At 53.3% G+C, this 25,866-nt stretch overlaps 1 protein-coding gene across 7 annotated transcripts in view; it reads left to right on the top strand.

Annotated features, from left to right (window-relative positions):
• Positions 1-1,429: 1,429 nt before the first annotated feature.
• The window catches only part of LOC146751599 (nuclear receptor-binding protein 2-like), a 45,197-nt gene continuing 20,760 nt past the window's right edge, over positions 1,430-25,866 (top strand). Inside the window, exons 1-14 of one of the 7 annotated variants that reach the window (XM_085533978.1) lie at positions 1,430-1,592; positions 6,870-6,992; positions 7,091-7,186; positions 7,594-7,683; positions 8,144-8,184; positions 8,280-8,374; positions 8,600-8,623; positions 11,502-11,585; positions 12,345-12,400; positions 12,921-13,016; positions 13,992-14,124; positions 15,627-15,729; positions 18,881-18,931; positions 19,096-19,231. In XM_085533978.1, the coding sequence (XP_085390104.1) occupies positions 1,539-1,592; positions 6,870-6,992; positions 7,091-7,186; positions 7,594-7,683; positions 8,144-8,184; positions 8,280-8,374; positions 8,600-8,623; positions 11,502-11,585; positions 12,345-12,400; positions 12,921-13,016; positions 13,992-14,124; positions 15,627-15,729; positions 18,881-18,931; positions 19,096-19,231 (1,182 nt within the window). In that variant the 5' untranslated portion in view covers positions 1,430-1,538. Of the gene's footprint in view, positions 1,593-6,869; positions 6,993-7,090; positions 7,193-7,593; positions 7,684-8,143; positions 8,185-8,279; positions 8,375-8,599; positions 8,624-11,501; positions 11,586-12,344; positions 12,401-12,920; positions 13,017-13,991; positions 14,125-15,626; positions 15,730-18,880; positions 18,932-19,095; positions 19,232-25,866 lie in introns of all 7 variants that reach the window. The other 6 variants (XM_085533977.1, XM_085533982.1, XM_085533979.1 and 3 more) reach the window with 6 other exon arrangements.

Genomic DNA, 25,866 nt, shown 5'->3' with positions numbered 1-25,866 from the left:
GCCTCCCCCCGGGGTTGGAGCTGAGCTGAGGGCACACAAGGGGGGCAGATCTGGATAGGAAAGGGGTCTTGGGGTGCTGTTGAGAGCCAGCTGATTGTGTGTCCAGCTGAGCAAGAAGGGTTGTATTGGAACCAGGGAGTCTCAGTGCTGGTGAGACTGTGTGGGCAGAGAGTTGCAATATGGGTGGAGAAGTGAGCAGGCAACAGAGGGGGAGCAGGGGAAGAAGCTGGGGATGCTCTGTCTGCAACAGAGGGGGCTCAGGGCAGACCCCATCTGCAGGGCTGTGAATGGAGGCTGCAGTGAAGAGAATCATAGAATCATAGAATGACCCAGGTTGGAAAAGACCTTGAAGATCATCAGGTCCAACCGCAGCCCAACCAGAACCCTATAACCATAGTACCCTATAACCATAGTACCCTATAACCATAGTACCCTATAACCATGGTACCCTATAACCATAGTACCCTATAACCGTAGTACCCTATAACCATAGTACCCTATAACCATAGTACCCTGTAACCATAGTACCCTATAGCCATAGTACCCTATAACCATAGCACCCTATAACCATAGCACCCTATAACCGTAGTACCCTATAACCATAGTACCCTATAACCGTAGTACCCTATAACCATAGTACCCTATAGCCATAGTACCCTATAGCCATAGTACCCTATAACCATAGTACCCTATAACCATAGTACCCTATAGCCATAGTGCCCTATAACCATAGTACCCTATAACCAGAACCCTAACTCTAACAACCCTACACTAAGTCATATCCCTCAGTGAGGGAACAGAGCGAAACATAGCAACACATAGAGACAAATAGCGACACATAGAGACCCATAGTGACCCCATAGAGATCCATGGTGACCCATAACATCCCATAGAGACCCATAGTGACCCATAGCGTCCCATAGAGACCCATAGAGACAAATAGCGACACATAGAGACCCATAGTGCCCCATAGAGATCCATAGTGACCCATAACGTCCCATAGAGACCCATAGTGACCCATAGAGACTTATAGAATCATAGAATCATAGAATGACCCAGGTTGGAAAAGACCTTGAAGATCATCAGGTCCAACCACAGCCCAACCAGAACCCTATAACCATAGTACCCTATAACCATAGTACCCTATAACCATAGCACCCTATAGCCATAGTACCCTATAACCATAGTACCCTATGAGCCGGGGGGCCCGCAGCCCACTGCAGGGGGTGGCTGAGGGTCCCTTCCAGCCCAACCAGCCCATGGTTCTGTGACCTTTAAGGACCTTTCCAACACAGCCCGTGATCTTTAAAGTCCCTTCCAACCAACCCATCCTATGGCCCAATGATTCCATGAGGGAGGGGATGCTGAAGGCAGCCCCTGTGCACCATGCATCAGTGTCCATGGAGCTGCTCTTCTGCCCACCTCCATAAACACCGATGGAAAATCACCTCGTGGCCCTGTGAAAAACCCCAGAGTGACACCAGCGAGCGGCCACTGCGTGCTGGACGGCTGCAGGACGCATATGGAGCAGCAGCCCCATGCATGGAGCTCCCAGCTGCATCAATGCATCAATGCTGTCTGTGATTGCAGGGGTGAGTGAGGGCAAAAGGAGCAGCCACGGTCAGCGCTGTGATCACACACAATCACAGAATGACCCAGGTTGGAAGGGACCTCAAGGATCATGGAGCTCCAACCCCCGGCCTGGCAGGGCCACCAAACTCCCATCAGGTTGCCCAGGAGACCCCATAGACCCCCATAGGCCCCATAGATCCCCATAGAGACCCCATAGATCCCCATAGAGACCCCGTAGATCTCCATAGAGACCCCATAGATCCCCATAGATCCCCATAGAGACCCCATAGATCCCCATAGAGACCCCATAGGCCCCATAGATCCCCATGGAGACCCCAAAGACCCCATAGAGATCCCATAGACCCCATAGATCCCCATAGATCCCCATAGAGACCCCATAGATCCCCATAGAGACCCCATAGGCCCCATAGATCCCCATAGGGACCCCAAAGACCCCATAGAGACCCCATAGACCCCATAGATCCCCATAGAGACCCCATAGATCCCCATAGAGACCCCATAGATCAGGTTGCCCATGGCCCCGTCCAACCTGGCCTTGAACACCTCCAAGGACGGGACATCCACAACCTCCCTGTGCAGCCCGTTCCAGCACCTCACCACTCTCCTAGTAAAGAACTTCCCCTAAAACATCCAACCTAAATCTTCCCTCTTTCAACTTAAATCCATTCCCCTTGTCCTGCTGTTATCGGCCCTTTCAAAGAGTTGACTCCCCTCCTGGGTGTAGGTTCCCTTCAGGTACTGAAAGGCTGCACTGAGGTCACCCCGCAGCCTTCTCTTCTCCAAGGGTGATCTCACCCTGTGCTTCCCATCAGCTCTGTGTGCTGAGGCAAAGCTCCTCCTGCTTTGCCAGGACTGGGAAATTCTGTGCTCAGGTTCCTTCCAGAAAGGCCCTGGCAGGAGCTGAGGCCGCGTGGGGAGACCACGGGGACGGGTAAGTGGAGGTTTGCAATAGATCAGATTGCATCTTACAATAAATCGCTCCTTTTGCGCTTCTCACGTTACGGAGCCTGAAACAGCAGACAGAAAAAGGGTTGTTAGAGTTAGGGTTCTGGTTATAGGGTACTATGGTTATAGGGTACTGTGGTTATAGGGTACTGTGGTTATAGGGTAATGTGGTTACAGGGTACTGTGGTTATAGGGTTCTTGTTTTGACTGCGGTTGGACTTGATGATCTTCAAGGCCTTTTCCAACCTGGGTCATTCTATGATTCTATGGGTCTCCATGGGTCACTATGGGTCTCTATGGGTCTCTATGGGACGCTATGGGTCACTATGGATCTCTGTGGGGTCATTATGGGTCCATATGTGTTGCTGTTTGTCTCTATGGGTCTCTATGGGACGCTATGGGTCACTATGGGTCACAGTGGTCACTATGGATCTCTATGGGGTCACTATGGATCTCTATGGGGTCACTATGGATCTCTATGGGGTCACTATGACTCTCTATGTGTCGCTATGTTTCGCTCTGTTCCCTCACGGAGGGATATGGTTTAGTGTAGGGTTGTTAGAGTTAGGGTTCTGGTTATAGGGTACTATGGTTATAGGGTACTATGGTTATAGGGTGCTATGGTTATAGGGTGCTATGGTTATAGGGTTCTGGTTGGGCTGTGGTTGGACTTGATGATCTTCAAGGTCTTTTCCAACATGGGTAATTCTATGATTCTATGGGTCTCTATGGGACGTTATGGGTCACTGTGGATCTCTATGGGGTCACTATGGGTCTCTGTGTGTTGCTGTTTGTCTCTGTGGGTCTCTATGGCATGCTGTGGGTCTCTATGGGACGTTATGGGTAACTATGGATCTCTATAGGGTCACTATGAGTCTCTATGTTTTGCTGTGTTCCCTCACTGAGGGATATGATTTAGTGTAGGGTTGTTAGAGTTAGGGTTCTGGTTATAGGGTGCTATGGTTATAGGGTACTATGGTTATAGGGTACTATGGTTATAGGGTACTATGGCTATAGGGTACTATGATTATAGGGTTCTGGTTGGGCTGTGGTTGGACCTGATGATCTTCAAGGTCTTTTCCAACCTGGGTCATTCAATGATTCTATGATTAAAGCTGTCCCCTTGTCCTGCCCCCACTGGAGCAGCTGACCGCGTGGAGCCCTGGCAGGCTGAGCCCGTTCACATCCAACCCAAATCTCTCCTGTTTCACCTTAAATCCATCCCCTTGTCCTGCCCTCATTGGAGCAGCTGACCGCGTGGAGCCCTGGCAGGCTGAGCCCAGTCCAGCTGGCTGCACTGCTGAGCTCTGTGCGAGGCACGCGGAGCCCGTGATTGAAGGGGAACTGGTAATAGAAGCTCTTTGTGCTCTGGCAGCAGGAACTGGGCCACGAGTGCCCATCTGTTCGCTGCCAACGAGCCGGGGGTGCTGCACACCCCCCCAGCGCCGTGCCCACAAACTGCCCCGTGCCACAGCGTCCGAGCTCCGAGCAGAACAATCCCGCATTCATCTGCATGCCAGCAGCTCTGCACGGCGCCGGAAGATGCAGGGGGGTCCCATCCGCCATGAGGGGGATGTATAGTTACTGTTGTGTGGGGTACACACAGTGCAAGGGGTGCTGCTGCTGGAGGGTAGAACCCCCCCTCATGGAATCATAGGTGCTTTGAGTTGGAAAGGACCTGCAATGCCATCTGGTCCAACTGCCCTGCACTGAACATTTCCTTTCCTTTCCTTTCCTTTCCTTTCCTTTCCTTTCCTTTCCTTTCCTTTCCTTTCCTTTCCTTTCCTTTCCTTTCCTTTCCTTTCCTTTCCTTTCCTTTCCTTTCCTTTCCTTTCCTTTCCTTCCCTTCCCTTCCCTTCCCTTCCCTTCCCTTCCCTTCCCTTCCCTTCCCTTCCCTTCCCTTCCCTTCCCTTCCCTTCCCTTCCCTTCCCTTCCCTTCCCTTCCCTTCCCTTCCCTTCCCTTCCCTTCCCTTCCCTTCCCTTCCCTTCCCTTCCCTTCCCTTCCCTTCCCTTCCCTTCCCTTCCCTTCCCTTCCCTTCCCTTCCCTTCCCTTCCCTTCCCTTCCCTTCCCTTCCCTTCCCTTCCCTTCCCTTCCCTTCCCTTCCCTTCCCTTCCCTTCCCTTCCCTTCCCTTCCCTTCCCTTCCCTCCCCTCCCCTCCCCTCCCCTCCCCTCCCCTCCCCTCCCCTCCCCTCCCCTCCCCTCCCCTCCCCTCCCCTCCCCTCCCCTCTCTCCCTGCCTTCCTCCCTTCCCTCCTTCCTTCCCTCCCTCCCTCCTCCCTTCCTACCTTCCTTCCTTCCTTCCTCACAGTCACCCTGAGATCATAGAATCCTAGAATGACCTGAGTTGAACGGGACCCCATTGCTCATTCAGTTCCAGCCCCCTGCTGTGTGCAGGGCTGCCAGCCAGCAGCCCATGCTGCCTAGAGCCACATCCAGCCTGGCCTTGAATGCCTCCCTATGGGATGGGGCATCCACAGCCTCCTTGACATTTACAAGGCTGGTGTTAGGCCTTCGGTTGGTCTGGACCTTCCAGTCTGCCCTGTCCATTGTCTGTCCATTGTCCCAGTGCTGCTCCCCATGGTAAGGCCCATAGACCCATAGACCCAATGCTGCTCCCCATGGTAGGGCCCATAGACCCATAGACCCAATGCTGCTCCCCATGGTAGGGCCCATAGAACCCAATGCTGCTCCCCATGGTAGGGCTCATAGACCCATAGACCCAATGCTGCTCCCCATGGTAGGGCCCACAGACGCAATGCTGCTCCCCATGGTAGGGCTCATAGACCCATAGACCCAATGCTGCTCCCCATGGTAGGGCCCATAGACCCATAGACCCAATGCTGCTCCCCATGGTAGGGCTCATAGACCCATAGACCCAATGCTGCTCCCCATGGTAGGGCCCATAGACCCATAGAACCCAATGCTGCTCCCCATGGTAGGCCCCATAGACCCATAGACCCAATGCTGCTCCCCATGGTAGGGCCCATAGACCCATAGACCCAATGCTGCTCCCCATGGTAGGGCCCATAGAACCCATAGACCCAATGCTGCTCCCCATGGTAGGGCCCATAGACCCAATGCTGCTCCCCACGGTAGGGCCCATAGAACCCATAGACCCAATGCTGCTCCCCATGGTAGGGCCCATAGACCCAATGCTGCTCCCCATGGTAGGGCCCATAGAACCCATAGACCCAATGCTGCTCCCCATGGTAGGCCCCATAGACCCATAGAACCCAATGCTGCTCCCCATGGTAGGCCCCATAGATCCAATGCTGCTCCCCATGGTAGGGCCCATAGACCCATAGACCCAATGCTACTCCCCATGGTAGGGCCCATAGACCCAATGCTGCTCCCCATGGTAGGGCCCATAGACCCAATGCTGCTCCCCATGGTAGGGCTCATAGACCCATAGAACCCAATGCTGCTCCCCACGGTAGGGCCCATAGAACCCATAGACCCAATGCTGCTCCCCATGGTAGGGCCCATAGAACCCAATGCTGCTCCCCATGGTAGGCCCCATAGACCCATAGACCCAATGCTGCTCCCCATGGTAGGGCCCATAGAACCCAATGCTACTCCCCATGGTAGGGCCCATAGACCCATCAGCTCAGAGCATGGGATGTTCCCTGACATCTGCTGGGATGTGGGGTCCACATGAGGTGTGTATTGGGGCTGGGTGGCTCTCACAGTGACATCCTGCTGTGCTGGGAGCTGCTCCCAGTGTCTGGCTTTGTTTTGTGCCCTCGTGCCCTGGGGACCTGAGCCCCCAGGAATGGGAATCCTGAGGGCTGGGCAGGGCAGGCAGTGGGTTGGGGGCTCCCCATATTCCAGCCTGAGCCTCCTTTGGGTGGGGATCCTGGGACAGGAGATGCATCCACATCCATGTAATGAGACCTGGGGAATCCTGAGGGCTGGGCAGGGCAGGCAGTGGGCTGGGGGCTCCCCATATTCCAGCCTGAGCCTCCTTTGGGTGGGGATCCTGGGACAGGAGATGCATCCACATCCATGTAATGAGACCTGGGGAATCCTGAGGGCAGACAGTGGGTTGGGGGTTCCCCATATTCCAACCTGAGCCTCCTTTGGGTGGGGATCCTGGGACAGGAGATGCATCCACATCCATGTAGTGAGACCTGGGGAATCCTGAGGGCTGGGCAGGGCAGGCAGTGGGTTGGGGGCTCCCCATATTCCAGCCTGAGCCTCCTTTGGGTGGGGATCCTGGAACAGGAATTGCATCCACATCCATGTAGTTCTACACGTGAGCCTGACCATGGGGTTGGAGCTGTGGGCAGGGCACATTCATGGGGTGCATCACAACTTCTTTTGCCTTGCAGGTGAACCAGGGGAACATGCCAGGCATCCAAAGCACCTTCCTCGCCATGGACACGGAGGAAGGCGTCGAGGTGGTGTGGAATGAGCTGCTTTTCACTGATAAGAAGGCCTTCAAAGCACACGAGGTAATCACCCCCGATCTGGAGCTGCTCCCCACCTTCCCGTGCTCTCTGTGGTGTCCTGCCGTGTCCTTCCATCTCATCTGTCCTCTCTCTGCACCCAGGAGAAGATCAAGACCATGTTTGAGCAGCTGGTGCTGGTGGATCACCCCAACATCGTGAAGCTCCATAAATACTGGCTGGATGTGAAGGACTCGAAGGCACGGGTAGGGGCATGTGGGGGGGCTGCACTCCAGGCTGGAAGGGACAACAGTGGGATCCCGGGGTCTCTCTGCTCACCCTGCTCCCAGGGCTCCCCTTCTTCAGGTTGGAAATTAGCACAAATTTCTTCTCTGAAAACGACCATGCGTTGGCATGGGAAGTGAAGGAGTCGCCATCCCGCGGTGTTCCAGAGCCATGGAGCTTTGGTGCTTCAGGGCAGGGAGGGGATGGGCTGGCAGCCAGTTGATGATGTTGGAGGTTCTTTTCCAACCTGAAGGACCCTGTGATTCCCCAGGACACGACTCTGTGATTCCCCAGGACACGTAGTGGGATGTTCACCCTCAGCATCACACAGTGCAGTGTGTGAGCCGGGCAGGAAACTGACACCTCTGTCCCCCCCCCCCAGGTCATTTTCATCACAGAATACGTCTCTTCGGGGAGCCTGAAACAGTTCCTGAAGAAAACCAAGAAAAACCACAAGGCCATGAATGCCAGGGTAGGTCCCATAGGAGCACAGCCACGTGAGGGTTGTGCCTGCTGGGATGGGCTCTCAGCTCTCTTACAAAGCAGAGCAAATGGGTGCAGCTCCCAGGTAGCAGTGATGGGGTGAGGGCTGGTGGCCTCCCATTGCTCCGAGGGATGCTCAGTTTGGATGTTAGGAGTACCGTGAGATTTGCCCCGTCTGTGGTGTGTCTGCCCACATTGCCCCTGTATTTCAGTGCCCCGCAGAGCTCTGTCTGACACTGATGGCAGCACTGAGCTTCTCAGCTTTGGTGGTGCTCACCGAGCAAGGGCTGGAAAGGAGACTGTTGTGTCTGGGGCAGTGTGTGGCTCATCATGGAGCTGTGGTCCCTGCAGGGTAGTGGGGGTCCAGGTTCCCATCTGCTGGCTGGGATCATCTGGGGGCTGATCTCTGGGTCTTGGCTTGTCTCACGGAGCTCTGCTCTCTGCCCTAGGCCTGGAAGCGCTGGTGCACGCAGATCCTGTCCGCTCTCAGGTAAGTTCTCTGCATCGCCACCCATAGGCATCATCACCATAGGCTGTGTTGGGCTGAGCGCTCAGGGCAGCTCTGTGCCCCCCCCCCCCCCTCAGCTTCCTCCACTCCTGTGAGCCCCCCATCATCCACGGCAACCTGACCAGTGACACCATCTTCATCCAGCACAACGGGCTCATCAAGATCGGCTCCGGTAGGACGCGGCCACGCAGCTTTGGGGCTGTGAATGGGGTGGGCAGTGGGGAGGTGTGGGGAGGGGGTAGGGCACAGTGGGGATGGGCTGGGGTTGGACTCGATGGTCTTTGGTCCAGCCCTGATTATTCTGCGGTTCTGAGGTTGGCATTACCTTGTCTTTTGTTTGTGCCCCCCGCTCTACACCTCCTCATTTACCTCCTTTGGCATTGGCGCTGACCGGCAGTGTGGCACCGCGTGTTTGCAAACGGTGAGTGGGATCCCTCTGCTCCCTCTCCAGCACACCCAAAGCAATAGGAACGGGCACAAGTCCCTCTCCAATACACCCAGATCAATAGGGGTGGGCACAAGTCCCTCTCCAGCACACCCAAATCAATAGGAACGGGCACAAGTCCCTCTCCAATACACCCTGATCAATAGGAGTGGGCACAAGTTGATCTCCAGCACACCCAGATCAATACATGTGAGCACAAGTCCCTCTCCAATACACCCAGATCAATAGGGGTGGGCACAAGTCCCTCTCCAATACACCCAGATCAATAGGGGTGGGTACAAGTCCCTCTCCAATACACCCAGATCAATAGGGGTGGGCACAAGTCCCTCTCCAATACACCCAGATCAATACATGGTGGGCACAAGTCCCTCTCCAACACACCCAGATCAATAGGGGTGGGTACAAGCCCCTCTCCAATACACCCAGATCAATACATGGTGGGCACAAGTCCCTCTCCAGCACACCCAGATCAATAGGGGTGGGCACAACTCCCTCTCCAATACACCCAGATCAATAGGGGTGGGCACAAGTCCCTCTCCAATACACCCAGATCAATACATGGTGGGCACAAGTTTCTCTCCAGCACACCCAGATCAATAGGGGTGGGCACAAGTCCCTCTCCAATACACCCAGATCAATACATGGTGGGCACAAGTCCCTCTCCAATACACCCAGATCAATACATGGTGGGCACAAGTCCCTCTCCAATACACCCAGATCAATACATGGTGGGCACAAGTCCCTCTCCAATACGCCCAGATCAATACATGGTGGGCACAAGTCCCTCTCCAGCACACCCAGATCAATAAAGGGTGGGCACAAGTCCCTCTCCAATACACCCAGATCAATACATGGTGGGCACAAGTTTCTCTCCAGCACACCCAGATCAATACAGGGTGGGCACAAGTCCCTCTCCAATACACCCAGATCAATAGGGGTGGGCACAAGTCCCTCTCCAGCACACCCAGATCAATAGGAGTGGGCACAAGTCCCTCTCCAGCACACCCAAATCAATAGGGGTGGGTACAAGTCCCTCTCCAATACACCCAGATCAATACATGGTGGGCACAAGTCCCTCTCCAGCACACCCAGATCAATAGGAGTGGGCACAAGTCCCTCTCCAGCACACCCAAATCAATAGGGGTGGGTACAAGTCCCTCTCCAACACACCCAGATCAATACATGGTGGGCACAAGTCCCTCTCCAATACACCCAGATCAATACATGGTGGGCACAAGTCCCTCTCCAGCACACCCAGATCAATAGGGGTGGGCACAAGTCCCTCTCCAACACACCCAGATCAATAAAGGGTGGGCACAAGTTTCTCTCCAACACACCCAGATCAATAGGGGTGGGTACAAGTCCCTCTCCAATACACCCAGATCAATACATGGTGAGCACAAGTCCCTCTCCAATAGACCCAGATCAATAGGAGTGGGCACAAGTCCCTCTCCAATACACCCAGATCAATAGGGGTGGGCACAAGTCCCTCTCCAATACACCCAGATCAATACATGGTGGGCACAAGTCCCTCTCCAATACACCCAGATCAATAGGAGTGGGCACAAGTCCCTCTGCAATACACCCAGATCAATACATGGTGAGCACAAGTCCCTCTCCAATACACCCAGATCAATACATGGTGGGCACAAGTCCCTCTGCAATACACCCAGATCAATACATGGTGGGCACAAGTTGATCTCCAGCACACCCAGATCAATAGGAGTGGGCACAAGTCCCTCTCCAATACACCCAGATCAATAGGGGTGGGCACAAGTCCCTCTCCAGCACACCCAAATCAATAGGGGTGGGTACAAGTCCCTCTCCTGCACATCCAAATCAATAGGGGTGGGTACAAGTCCCTCTCCAATACACCCAGATCAGTACATGGTGGGCACAAGTCCCTCTCCAATACACCCAGATCAATACATGGTGGGCACAAGTCCCTCTCCAATACACCCAGATCAATAGGGGTGGGCACAACTCCCTCTCCAGCACACCCAGATCAATACATGGTGGGCACAAGTTTCTCTCCAGCACACCCAGATCAATAGGAGTGGGCACAAGTCCCTCTCCAATACACCCAGATCAATAGGAGTGGGCACAAGTCCCTCTCCAGCACACCCAAATCAATAGGGGTGGGCACAAGTCCCCCTCCAATACACCCAAATCAATAGGGGTGGGCGCAAGTCCCTCTCCAACACACCCAGATCAATAAAGGGTGGGCACAAGTTGATCTCCAGCACACCCAGATCAATACATGTGAGCACAAGTCCCTCTCCAATACACCCAGATCAATAGGAGTGGGCACAACTCCCTCTCCAGCACACCCAGATCAATAGGAGTGGGCACAAGTCCCTCTCCAATACACCCAGATCAATAAAGGGTGGGCACAAGTTTCTCTCCAGCACACCCAGATCAATACATGGTGGGCACAACTCCCTCTCCAGCACACCCAAATCAATAGGGGTGGGCACAAGTCCCTCTCCAATACACCCAGATCAATACAGGGTGGGCACAAGTCCCTCTCCAGCACACCCAGATCAATACAGGGTGGGCACAAGTCCCTCTCCAATACACCCAGATCAATACATGGTGGGCACAAGTTTCTCTCCAATACACCCAGATCAATAGGGGTGGGCACAAGTCCCTCTCCAATACACCCAGATCAATACATGGTGGGCACAAGTCCCTCTCCAATACACCCAGATCAATAGGGGTGGACACAAGTCCCTGTCCAATACACCCAGATCAGTACATGGTGGGCACTAGACCCTTTCCAATACCCTGATCAATACATCACACCCGGATCAATACAGGCCCGTGGCTCAGGGTCTCCCTTGCTCCCTTGCAGCCCTTCCAGATGACCTGCGGAGCCCCATCCGCATCGAGAGGGAGGAGCTGCGCAATCTGCATTTCTTTCCCCCGGAGTATGGACGTGAGTGGGGCTCAATTTGAGGGGGGGGCTGCTTGAGGGGGGGGCTGTGGGGGGGCTGCGGTGCAACACGAGGCTGCTGAAGGTTTGCAGTTTGCTGCCTTCGAAACTCTCAGCCAAGAGAAGATGTCGTGACCGTGGCGGGTTGTGCCAACGCTGCAGGTGAAATGCGGTGCCGATGAGCGCGGAGCTGTGAGCGTGGGGCGAATAGCCGTGTCCAAAGGGAGAATAGCCGTGTCCATATGGAGAATAGCCGTGTCCAAAGGGAGAATAGCTGTGCCCACAGGGAGAATAGCCGTGTCCATAGGGTGAATAGCCGTGTCCATAGGGTGAATAGCTGTGCCCATATGGAGAATAGCTGTGCCCATATGGAGAATAGCCGTGTCCAAAGGGAGAATAGCCGTGTCCATAGGGTGAATAGCCGTGTCCATAGGGTGAATAGCTGTGCCCATATGGAGAATAGCCGTGTCCATAGGGTGAATAGCTGTGCCCACATTGCAGTGGGCTGAGCGTTGGATACTGATGGTTCAGAACAAGGTCTCGTCATGACTGCAGATCACTGTCTGAAAAGGCTGTGGCTCAGAAGCGCTCAGCAGCGTGTGAAGGGTTACAATGAGTGGGGAAAAGGAGCTTGGAGCCCATAAGGGGCCATAGGCACAAGTGTATGGGGTGAAGGGTCCGTAGGTGGGGACATCGGCTGGTCCTGGTGATGGGGTTGAAGTCCCACAATGGGGCTGATGGGCTCCTGGTTTGGTTCTGCAGAGAAGGCTGATGGAACCGCCGTGGACATCTTCTCCTTTGGGATGTGTGCATTGGAGGTACGGAACTGGGATGCTGCATAGACTGGAAACCTGTGGGACCCCCACTTATGGGGCAAGGCAATGCCCTATGGAGTCTGCTGGCTGCCCCACACCGGGCTGTGAGCTGCAGGTCCCTGATGGAGGTGGAGGCATTACTGCTGGGCTCAGCAGAGCATCCACTGCTGCTTTGGCTCAGCCTCTACGGGCTGCAGCACCCCCAGGGCAGGGGGAGCATGTGGGGCAGAAATGTGGGGCGCTGCTCCGAGGGCGTTGTGGGGCTGGGATGCTGCAGAGCCTGGGGACCTGCAGGACCCCCACTTACGGGGCAGGGCAGTGCCCTATGGAGTCTGCTGGCTGCCCCACACCGGGCTGTGAGCTGTGTGCCCCTAATGGAGGTGGAGCTGGGCTCAGCCTCCATGGGCTATGGCAGCCCAAGGGCAGGGGCAGCATGTGGGGCAGGGACATGGGGCGCTGCTCCGAGGGGGTTGTGGGGCTGTTGGTGCTGCCTGCAGACACAGCTGAGCTCCTCCTCCCCCAGATGGCCGTGCTGGAGATCCAGACCAACGGTGACACGCGGGTCTCGGAGGAGGCCATCATGCGGGCACGGCATTCGCTGGATGACCCCAACATGAGGGTGAGTGCAGGAGGCTGAGCTGGGAGACGGAGACACTGGGACCCACTGGGTTCCACTGGGACACTGGGATCCACTGGGATCCACTGGGACACTGGGACCCACTGGGATCCACTGGGACACTGGGATCCACTGGGTTCCACTGGGATCCACTGGGACCAACTGGGTTCCACTGGGATCCACTGGGATCCACTGGGACACTGGGATCCACTGGGTTCCACTGGGATCCACTGGGTTCCACTGGGACACTGGGATCCACTGGGTTCCACTGGGACACTGGGATCCACTGGGTTCCACTGGGACACTGGGACCCACTGGGTTCCACTGGGACACTGGGACCCACTGGGTTCCACTGGGATCCACTGGGATCCACTGGGACACTGGGATCCACTGGGATCCACTGGGACCTGGCAGGCTGAAGGACGTCAGTGTCTTTCCTGCTTGGCAGGTCATGATGAGATGCTGTCGCACTGGGAACAGCAGTGAGGCTGGGTGGCAGATCCCAGTGGGTGCTCATGTAAACCTGTGTGTGTGCTCTGTAGAGAAGGATCTAGGGGGTCCTGGTGGCCAGCAGGCAGACTGGGAGCCAGCAGTGTGCTCTGGAGGCCAGAAAGACTGATGGGACCCTGGGGTAAATGTACTTGCACATGTCATTGTACAAATGTAGTTGCACAGAGCATGGACAGCAGGGCAGGGAGGTTCTCCCCACTCTGGTTTCTCCCCATGTTCATAGCCAAAACATTCCATCATATCTGCATATTCCCCCCCTTCTATCAATCACCCCCTTTGTGTGATTCCAGAATTCTCCCAGCCGTCCTTCAAGGTAAGGTAGGATGAGAGGTGATGGCCTGAAGTTGCACTGGGGGAGGTTCAGGTTGGATATTAGGAACAATTTTTACCCCCAAAGAGTTATCAAGCACTGGGACAGACCCGGAGCTGGGCTTTGTCTATAGGCCGTGCTTTGTGTTTGACCCTCAGGAGTTCATTCTGTCCTGCCTGACCCTCAACCCCGACAAGCGGCCGACGGCCAACAGCCTCCTGTTCCACCGCGTGCTCTTCGAGGTCCATTCCCTTAAGCTGCTGGCAGCGCATTGCTTCATCAACAACCAGTGTGAGTCGCATTCGGGTGCCCTGCCCCATAGAGCTCCTGCCCCACGGAGCTCCTGCCCCATAGGAGCTCCTGCCCCACGGAGCTCCTGCCCCATGGAGCTCCTGCCCCACGGAGCTTCTGCCCTACAGAGCTCCTGCCCCATGGAGCTCCTGCCCCATAGAGCTCCTGCCCCACAGAGCTCCTGCCCCATAGGAGCTCCTGCCCCACAGAGCTCCTGCCCCATGGAGCTTCTGCCCTATGGAGCTCCTGCCCCATGGAGCTTCTGCCCCATAGAGCTCCTGCCCCATGGAGCTCCTGCCCCAAGGAGCTCGTGCCCCATGGAGCTCCTGCCCCACGGAGCTTCTGCCCCATAGAGCTCCTGCCCCATAGAGCTCCTGCCCCACAGAGCTCCTGCCCCATAGGAGCTCCTGCCCCATGGAGCTTCTGCCCCACGGAGCTCCTGCCCCACGGAGCTCCTGCCCTATGGAGCTCCTGCCCCATAGGAGCTACTGCCCCACGGAGCTCCTGCCCCACAGAGCTCCTGCCCCATAGGAACTCCTGCCCCATAGGAGCTCCTGCCCCACGGAGCTTCTGCCCCACAGAGCTCCTGCCCCACAGAGCTCCTGCCCCATGGAGCTCCTGCCCCATAGGAGCTCCTGCCCCACGGAGCTTCGGCCCCATGGAGCTTCTGCCCCATAGGAGCTCCTGCCCCACGGAGCTTCTGCCCCACAGAGCTCCTGCCCCACAGAGCTCCTGCCCCATGGAGCTCCTGCCCCATAGGAGCTCCTGCCCCACGGAGCTTCGGCCCCATGGAGCTTCTGCCCCATAGGAGCTCCTGCCCCACACAGCTCCTGCCCCACGGAGCTCCTGCCCCATGGAGCTCCTGCCCCATGGAGCTTCTGCCCCATAGGAGCTCCTGCCCCACGGAGCTTCTGCCCCATAGGAGCTCCTGCCCCATGGAGCTTCTGCCCCATGGAGCTCCTGCCCCACGGAGCTCCTGCCCCATAGGAGCTCCTGCCCCATGGAGCTTCTGCCCCATGGAGCTCCTGCCCCACGGAGCTTCTGCCCCATAGGAGCTCCTGCCCCATGGAGCTTCTGCCCCACGGAGCTCCTGCCCCATGGATCTCCTGCCCCATAGGAACTCCTGCCCCATGGATCTCCTGCCCCATAGGAGCTCCTGCCCCAGAGAGCTCCTGCCCCATAGGAGCTCCTGCCTCATGGATCTCCTGCCCCACGGAGATTCTGCCCCATGGAGCTCCTGCCCCACGGAGCTTCTGCCCCACAGATCTCCTGCTTCATAGGAGCCTCTGCCCCACAGAGCTCCTGCCCCACGGAGCTTCTGCCCCATGGAGCTTCTGCCCCACGGAGCTCCTGCCCCACGGAGCTTCTGCCCCATGGAGCTTCTGCCCCATAGGAGCTCCTGCCCCATGGAGCTGTGGGGATGGGGGAGCCCAGTATGGCGGTGAGCACAGAGCCCACCCTGCAGCACCTCCAACTGATGCCCATCTTTGGTTCTACCATAGATCTGATGCCGGAGAACGTGGTGGAGGAGAAGATAAAGGAGCTGGACCTGAACATGGTGATGGCAGAGATCCGGCGTCAGGGTCGGCCCGGAGCTCAATGGAGGTGAGGGTTTGGAGCACAACAAGGTGTGAGCCCCATACCTGCATCCCCCCCTGTCCTCACTATCTCTGGTGTCTATGGGGTCTCTATGGGTCTCTATGGGGATCTATGGGTCTCTATCAGGGATCTATGGGGTCTATGGGGTCTCTATGGGGATCTATGGGTCTCTATGGGGATCTATGGGGTTTATAGGGTCTCTATGGGTCTCTATGGGTCTCTATGGGGGTCTATGGGGATCTATGGGTCTCTATGGGGATCTATGGGTCTCTATGGGTCTCTATGGGTCTCTATGGGGATCTATTGGTTGTAACACAAGGAATGGACCCTGCACCAGCTCAGTCCCAGCCCTGACTCCTTCAGCAGCGACCCAATGCGCCACCGGGGCACAACTATGGGGTCTATGGAATCTCTATGGGGATCTATGGGGCCTATGGGGTCTCTATGGGGATCTATGAGGCCTATGGGGTCTCTATGGGTCTCTTTGGGGATCTATGGGTCTCTATCAGGGATCTATGGGGTCTATGGGGTCTCTATGGGGATCTATGGGTCTCTATGGGGATCTATGGGGTTTATGGGGTCTCTATGGGGATCTATGGGTCTCTATGGGGATCTATTGGTTGTAACACAAGGAATGGACCCTGCACCAGCTCAATCCCAGCCCTGACTCCTTCAGCAGCGACCCAATGCGCCACCGGGGCACAACTATGGGGTCTATGGAATCTCTATGGGGATCTATGGGGCCTATGGGGTCTCTATGGGGATCTATGAGGCCTATGGGGTCTCTATGGGTCTCTATGGGGATCTATGGGTCTCTATCAGGGATCTATGGGGTCTATGGGGTCTCTATGGGGATCTATGGGTCTCTATGGGGATCTATGGGGTTTATAGGGTCTCTATGGGTCTCTATGGGTCTCTATGGGGGTCTATGGGGATCTATGGGTCTCTATGGGGATCTATGGGGTCTCTATGGGTCTCTATGGGGTCTCTATGGGGATCTATGGGTTATAACACAAGGAATGGACTCTGCACCAGCTCAATCCCAGCCCTGACTCCTTCAGCAGCGACCCAATGCGCCACCGGGGCACAACTATGGGGTCTATGGAATCTCTATGGGGATCTATGGGGCCTATGGGGTCTCTATGGGGATCTATGGGGTCTCTATGGGTCTCTATGGGGATCTATGGGTCTCTATGGGGATCTATAGGTTATAACACAAGGAATGGACTCTGCACCAGCTCAGTCCCAGCCCTGACTCCTTTAGCAGCGACCCAATGCGCCACCGGGGCACAACTATGGGGTCTATGGAATCTCTATGGGGATCTATGGGGCCTATGGGGTCTCTATGGGGATCTATGGGGTCTCTATGGGTCTCTATGGGGATCTATGGGTCTCTATGGGGATCTATAGGTTATAACACAAGGAATGGACTCTGCACCAGCTCAATCCCAGCCCTGACTCCTTCAGCAGCGACCCAATGCGCCACCGGGGCACAACTATGGGGTCTATGGAATCTCTATGGGGATCTATGGGGCCTATGGGGTCTCTATGGGGATCTATGAGGCCTATGGGGTCTCTATGGGTCTCTATGGGGATCTATGGGTCTCTATCAGGGATCTATGGGGTCTATGGGGTCTCTATGGGGATATATGGGTCTCTATGGGGATCTATGGGGTTTATGGGGTCTCTATGGGGATCTATGGGGACTCTATGGGGTCTATGGGGTCTCTATGGGGGTCTATGGGGTCTCTATGGGTCTCTATGGGTCTCTATGGGGATCTATTGGTTATAACACAAGGAATGGACTCTGCACCAGCTCAATCCCAGCCCTGACTCCTTCAGCAGCGACCCAATGCGCCACCGGGGCACAACTATGGGGTCTATGGAATCTCTATGGGGATCTATGGGGCCTATGGGGTCTCTATGGGGATCTATGAGGCCTATGGGGTCTCTATGGGTCTCTATGGGGATCTATGGGTCTCTATCAGGGATCTATGGGGTCTATGGGGTCTCTATGGGGATCTATGGGTCTCTATGGGGATCTATTGGTTATAACACAAGGAATGGACTCTGCACCAGCTCAATCCCAGCCCTGACTCCTTCAGTAGCGACCCAATGCGCCACCGGGGCACAACTATGGGGTCCATGGAATCTCTATGGGGATCTATGAGGATCTGTGGGACTCTATGGGGTCTCAATGGGATCTATGGGTCTCTATGTGTCTCTATTGGGATCTATGGTGTCCTTGGGGTCTCTGTGGCGATCTGTGGGGTCTCTATGGGGATCTATGGGGTCTATGGGTCCCTGTGCTTTGGGATGGGCACAAACCCTGCCAGGAGCAGCCGTGGGTCTGGACCCAGCTCCTGCAATGGGGCAGCCTATTAGGGACCTATGGGGTCTCTATGGGGATCTATGCTGCCTATGGCATCTATGGGGTCTCTATGGGGTCTCTATGGGGGTCTATGGCGTCTCTATGGGGATCTATGGGGGTCTATGGCGTCTCTATGGGGATCTATGGGGTCTCTATGGGGTCTCTCTTCTTTATTCCCCCTCTTTGCCGGTGGTGGGTGCAGGAAAGCTCTATGGGGTCTCTATTAGGGATCTATGGAGTCTCTATGGGGTCTCTATGGGGTCTCTATGGGGTCTCTATGGGGGTATATGGCGTCTCTATGGGGATCTATGAGTCTCTATGGGGTCTCTCTTCTTTATTCCCCCTCTTTGCCGGTGGTGGGTGCAGGAAAGCTCTATGGGGTCTCTATTAGGGATCTATGAGGTCTCTATGGGGTCTCTATGGGGTCTCTATGGGGGTCTATGGCGTCTCTATGGGGATCTATGAGTCTCTATGGGGTCTCTCTTCTTTATTCCCCCTCTTTGCCGGTGGTGGGTGCAGGAAAGCTCTATGGGATCTCTATTAGGGATCTATGAGGTCTCTATGGGGTCTCTATGGGGTCTCTCTTCTTTATTCCCCCTCTTTGCCTGTGGTGGGTGCAGGAAAGTTCTATGGGGTCTCTATTAGGGATCTATGGGGTCTCTATGGGGTCTCTATGGGGTCTCTATGGGGTCTCTATTAGGGATCTATGAGGTCTCTATGGGGTCTCCCCATAGAGGAGGCCCCAGGACCCTGCCCTGGTGGTGACCCCCCACCCTTCCCTCCCAGGTACTCTGAGGTCTCGTTCCTTGAGCTCGACAAGTTCTTAGAAGACGTCAGGTGGGTTTTGGGGTCCCATCACATGGATCATCCCATTGGCAGGGCCGTGTTTAATCGCTCATTTGAGCCCCATTGCGGCTCTCCATGGGGATGAACAGACCATCCCTTGGGGCAGCAGGAGGATGGGACTCACTCGTCATCTCCTCTCTCTGTGTCTATACCAGGAATGGGATTTACCCGCTGATGAACTTCGCTGTTTCCAGACCCCACGCCCTCCCACGGGCTCTTTCTCAGCCCCCAGAGGACCCTCAAAAAGCCAAAACTCCCACCCCGGAGCCCTTTGATGTGGAGACCAGGAAGGTGAGGGGTCAGGCCAGGTACAGTCAGGAAAGTGGGGAGGGGGTTTGAATCCCTGGGGGTGTCATGGAGCCAATGTGGCACCTGGGGACGTGGTTGGTGAGCACAGTGGGGTGGGTTGGGGTCCAACATGGGGATCTATGAGTCCTGCTCCAACCCCAGTGGTTTTAATGGCTCTATGAGTGGGTGAGATGGGGCTGGGTGGACATTAGACCTGATGTTCTTAGGGGTCTTTTCCAACCTCAACACTCCTATCATTCTATAGGGTGGCATCGTAGAGATATAGAGATAGCACGAACCCTTTCAGCTCTTATTTGCAGTGATTCTATGGGGGCAGCTCAGTTTTAAAGCCTCCTTTCCCCATTTCCTGTATTATTAGTGTCCTGGAATCAGTTTCAGGTGCTGGGTATAACCTCAGTGAGTCCATCTCTGTCTCCTGGGCTGTTGGATTTCACTTCTTGTCTCAGATCCAGAGTCTTTGTGTGTGTTTGATTTGGGGTTATCATGAAGGTTGGGTGCATTGGGATGGGTTGGGGTCCAACATGGGGATCTATGAGTCCTGCTCCAACCCCAGTGGTTTTAATGGCTCTATGAGTGGGTGAGATGGGGCTGGGTGGACATTAGACCTGATGTTCTTAGGGGTCTTTTCCAACCTCAACACTCCTATCATTCTATAGGGTGGCATCGTAGAGATACAGAGATAGCACGAACCCTTTCAGCTCTTATTTGCAGTGACTCTATGGGGACAGCTCAGTTTCAAAGCCTCCTTTCCCCATTTCCTGTATTATTAGTGTCCTGGAATCAGATTCAGGTGCTGGGTATAACCTCAGTGAGTCCATCTCTGTCTCCTGGGCTGTTGGATTTCACTGGGTATCTCAGATCCAGGGTCTTTGTGTCCGTTTGATTTGGGGTTATCATGAAGGTTGGGTGCATTGGGATGGGTTGGGGTCCAACATGGGGATCTATGAATCCTGCTCCAACCCCATGGTTTTAATGGCTCTATGAGTGGGTGAGATGGGGCTGGGTGGACATTAGACCTGATGTTATTAGGGGTCTTTTCCAACCTTAACACTCCTATCATTCTATAGGGTGGCATCCTGAGCCCTTTATTGTCATTGACTCTATGGGGGCAGCTCAGTTTCAAAGCCTCCTTTCCCCATTTCCTGTATTATTAGTGTCCTGGAATCAGTTTCAGGTGCTGGGTATAACCTCAGTGAGTCCATCTCTGTCTCCTGGGCTGTTGGATTTCACTCACTGTCTCAGATCCAAGGGCTCTGTGTGTCTGTTTGGGGTTATTAGCAGGAAGGTTGGGTGCATTGGGATGGGTTGGGGTCCAACATGGGGATCTATGAGTCCTGCTCCAACCCCATGGTTTTAATGGCTCTATGAGTGGGTGAGATGGGGCTGGGTGGACAGTTGGACCTGAACTGGCTCCATTTTATCACTGCCTTCTATTGGAGATCCCGGGTTGGAGGCAGTAGGGGATTGGTCAATCCTCATCAATGGCCTATTTGATCAATCCTCATCAATGGCCTATTTGATCAATCCTTATCACTGGCCTATTTGGTCATTCCTTTCCAATGGCCAATTTGGTCAATCCTTATCAATGGCCTATTTGGTCATTCCTTATCAATTACTATTTGGTCATTCCCCATCAATGGCCTATTTGGTCAGTCCTCATCATTGGCCTATTTGGCCATTCGTCATTGACACCTATTTGATCAATCCTCATCAATGGCCAATTTGGTCATTCCTTATCAATGGCCTATTTGGTTATTCCTCATCAATGGCCTATTTGGTCAATCCTTATCAATAAACTATTAGGTCAATCCTTATCAATGGCCTATTTGGCCATTCCTTATGGACAGCCCTATGGCGTTCCTTGTGTCACCGTGTCTGGAGGTGCATCAGAACAGTGGAGATGTGGCAGCTGGGGACGTGATGGGTGGGCACGGTGGGATGGGCTGGGGTTGGACATGGGGGTCCTGGGGGTCTTTTCCAGCCTCAATGGCTCATTTGGGATGGCAGAGGCTCATTTGGGGTCTGTACATGACACAGATGCATCGTAAGAGCTTTGAACAACTGGTTTTATGTCCCCCCATGGAGTCACAGCTGAGGTTCTGTGTCCAATCTCCCTCCTCTTTAACCCAGATCACTTTGCACAGGGCCATGGCTACAACATCCACATCATCCCATGGTCTTTTCCAGCCTCAATGTCTCATTTGGGATGGCAGAGGCTCATTTGGGGTCTGTACATGACACAGATGCATCCTAAGGGCTTTGAACAACTGGTTTTATGTCCCCCCATGGACTCAGTTGAGGTTCTATGTCCAATCTCCCTCCTGTCCTGGCAGTTTGCACAGGGCCATGGCTACAACATCCACATCATCCCATGGTCTTTTCCAACCTCAATGGCTCAATTTGGGATGGCAGAGGCTCATTTGGGGTCTGTACATGACACAGATGCATCGTAAGAGCTTTGAACAACAGGTTTTATGTGTCCCCCCATGGAGTCACAGCTGAGTTTATGTGTCCAATCTCCCTCCTCTTTAACCCAGATCAGTTTGCACAGGGCCATGGCTACAACATCCACATCATCCCGAGCTCTTGTCCAACCCTAATGGCTCATTTGGGATGGCAGAGGCTCATTTGGGGTCTGTACATGACACAGATGCATCCTAAGGGCTTTGAACAACTGGTTGTGTGTCCCCCCATGGACTCAGTTGAGGTTCTATATCTAATCTCCCTCCACCCAGAGCAGTTTGCACAGGGCCATGGCTACAACATCCACATCATCCCATGGTCTTTTCCAACCTCAGTGTCTCATTTGGGATGGCAGAGGCTCATTTGGGGTCTGTACATGACACAGATGCATCCTAAGGGCTTTGAACAACTGGTTATGTGTCCCCCCATGGAGTCACAGCTGAGGTTCTGTGTCTAATCCTCAAGCTGTGACACCCAGAGCACTTTGCACAGGGCCATGGCTACAACATCCACGTCATTCTGAGGTCTTTCCAGCCTCAGTGTCTCATTTGGGATGGCAGAGACTCATTTGGGGTCTGTACATGACACAGATGCATCCTAAGGACATTGAACAACTGGTTTTATGTGTCCCCCCATGGACTCAGTTGAGGTTCTATATCTAATCTCCCTCCACCCAGAGCAGTTTGCACAGGGCCATGGCTACAACATCCACGTCATCCCATGGTCTTTTCCAACCTCAATGGCTCATTTGGGATGGCAGAGGCTCATTTGGGGTCTGTACATGACACAGATGCATCCTAAGGACATTGAACAACTGGTTTTATGTCCCCCCATGGACTCAGTTGAGGTTCTATATCTAATCTCCCTCCACCCAGAGCACTTTGCACAGGGCCATGGCTACAACATCCACGTCATCCCATGGTCTTTTCCAACCTCAATGGCTCAATTTGGGATGGCAGAGGCTCATTTGGGGTCTGTACATGACACTGATGCATCCTAAGGGCTTTGAACAACTGGTTGTGTGTCCCCCCATGGACTCAGTTGAGGTTCTATGTCTAATCTCCCTCCACCCAGATCAGTTTGCACAGGGCCATGGCTACAACATCCACATCATCCCATGGTCTTTTCCAACCTCAATGTCTCATTTGGGATGGCAGAGGCTCATTTGGGGTCTCTACATGACACAGATGCATCCTAAGGGCTTTGAACAACAGGCTGTGTGTCCCCCCATGGACTCAGTTGAGGTTCTGTGTCTAATCTCCCTCCACCCAGATCAGTTTGCTCAGGGCCATGGCTACAACATCCACATCATCCCATGGTCTTTTCCAACCTCAATGGCTCAATTTGGGATGGCAGAGGCTCATTTGGGGTCTGTACATGACACAGATGCATCCTAAGGGCTTTGAACAACTGGTTTTATGTCCCCCCATGGAGTCACAGCTGACCAGTGGTGACTCCACCACGTCCCTATTTGGTTCTACCTGGGTACCCGGCTGTTGGGCTCAATGGAGCCCAGCCATTGTGGGCAGCACCTACAGGTGGAGGTGAAGGTTGGGCAGGTGGTTGGGTTTGAAGTGGAGATTTGAGAGTCGTGCTTGGAAAACAAAGCGGCCCTGGGGGGTCGGAGGGGCTGAAGAGGGAGCAAAGCCTCAACATGGTGGTAAGGTCACACTTGGCTATAGAAACAGAAAGGGGAACTGCACAGAAACCAAGACAAAGGGGAACTGTAGATAGTTTACATTTAAAAGGGCAGGAAAACGTGGATGTTGTAGCCATGGCCCTGTGCAAACTGATCTGGGTGGAGGGAGATTAGATATAGAACCTCAGCTGTGACTCCATGGGGGAACATAAAACCAGTTGTTCAAAGCTCTTACGATGCATCTGTGTCATGTACAGACCCCAAATGAGTCTCTGCCATCCCAAATTGAGCCATTGAGGTTGGAAAAGACCCCCAGGACCCCCATGTCAATGGGCTGTCAGTGATAATCAATGGTGTCAGTGATAGTCAATGGGCTGTCAGTGATAATCAATGGTGTCAGTGATAATCAATGGTGTCAGTGATAATCAATGGGCTGTCAGTGATAATCAATGGTGTCAGTGATAGTCAATGGGCTGTCAGTGATAATCAATGGGCTGATAGTGATAATCAATGAGCTGATAGTGATAATCAATGGGCTGTCAGTGATAGTCAATGGTGTCAGTGATAATCAATGGGCTGTCAGTGATAATCAATGGGCTGTCAGTGATAATCAATGGTGTCAGTGATAATCAATGGGCTGTCAGTGATAATCAATGGGCTGTCAGTGATAATCAATGGTGTCAGTGATAATCAATGGTGTCAGTGATAATCAATGGTGTCAGTGATAGTCAATGGGCTGTCAGTGATAATCAATGGGCTGTCAGTGATAATCAATGGGCTGTCAGTGATAATCAATGGTGTCAGTGATAATCAATGGGCTGTCAGTGATAATCAATGGTGTCAGTGATAATCAATGGTGTCAGTGATAATCAATGGTGTCAGTGATAATCAATGGGCCGTCAGTGATAATCAATGGTGTCAGTGATAATCAGTGGGCTGTCAGTGATAATCAATGGTGTCAGTGATAATCAATGGTGTCAGTGATAATCAATGGGCTGTCAGTGATAATCAATGGTGTCAGTGATAATCAATGGGCTGTCAGTGATAATCAATGGTGTCAGTGATAATCAATGGTGTCAGTGATAATCAATGGGCCGTCAGTGATAATCAATGGGCTGTCAGTGATAATCAATGGGCTGTCAGTGATAATCAATGGTGTCAGTGATAATCAATGGTGTCAGTGATAATCAATGGTGTCAGTGATAATCAATGGTGTCAGTGATAATCAATGGGCTGTCAGTGATAATCAATGGTGTCAGTGATAATCAATGGTGTCAGTGATAATCAATGGGCTGTCAGTGATAATCAATGGTGTCAGTGATAATCAATGGGCTGTCAGTGATAATCAATGGTGTCAGTGATAATCAATGGGCTGTCAGTGATAGTCAATGGTGTCAGTGATAATCAATGGGCTGTCAGTGATAATCAATGGTGTCAGTGATAATCAATGGTGTCAGTGATAATCAATGGTGTCAGTGATAATCAATGGGCTGTCAGTGATAATCAATGGTGTCAGTGATAATCAATGGTGTCAGTGATAATCAATGGGCTGTCAGTGATAATCAATGGTGTCAGTGATAATCAATGGGCTGTCAGTGATAATCAATGGTGTCAGTGATAATCAATGGGCTGTCAGTGATAATCAATGGTGTCAGTGATAATCAATGGGCTGTCAGTGATAATCAATGGTGTCAGTGATAATCAATGGTGTCAGTGATAATCAATGGTGTCAGTGATAATCAATGGGCTGTCAGTGATAATCAATGGTGTCAGTGATAATCAATGGGCTGTCAGTGATAATCAATGGTGTCAGTGATAATCAATGGGCTGTCAGTGATAGTCAATGGGCTGATAGTGATAATCAATGGGCTGTCAGTGATAATCAATGGGCTGTCAGTGATAATCAATGGGCTGTCAGTGATAATCAATGGTGTCAGTGATAATCAATGGGCTGTCAGTGATAATCAATGGTGTCAGTGATAATCAATGGTGTCAGTGATAATCAATGGGCTGTCAGTGATAGTCAATGGTGTCAGTGATAATCAATGGTGTCAGTGATAATCAATGGTGTCAGTGATAATCAATGGTGTCAGTGATAGTCAATGGTGTCAGTGATAATCAATGGTGTCAGTGATAATCAATGGGCTGTCAGTGATAATCAATGGGCTGTCAGTGATAATCAATGGGCTGTCAGTGATAGTCAATGGTGTCAGTGATAATCAATGGGCTGTCAGTGATAATCAATGGTGTCAGTGATAATCAATGGGCTGTCAGTGATAATCAATGGTGTCAGTGATAATCAATGGTGTCAGTGATAATCAATGGGCTGTCAGTGATAGTCAATGGTGTCAGTGATAATCAATGGTGTCAGTGATAATCAATGGTGTCAGTGATAGTCAATGGTGTCAGTGATAATCAATGGTGTCAGTGATAATCAATGGGCTGTCAGTGATAATCAATGGGCTGTCAGTGATAATCAATGGGCTGTCAGTGATAATCAATGGTGTCAGTGATA

This window comes from Coturnix japonica, unplaced genomic scaffold (genome assembly GCF_054131305.1).
Source record: "Coturnix japonica strain WE unplaced genomic scaffold, WE-NBRP24 Scf072, whole genome shotgun sequence".
NCBI lineage: Eukaryota > Metazoa > Chordata > Aves > Galliformes > Phasianidae > Coturnix > Coturnix japonica.
Note: the sequence above shows the minus strand (reverse complement) of the source record. Positions and strands in the feature narration are given on the sequence as shown.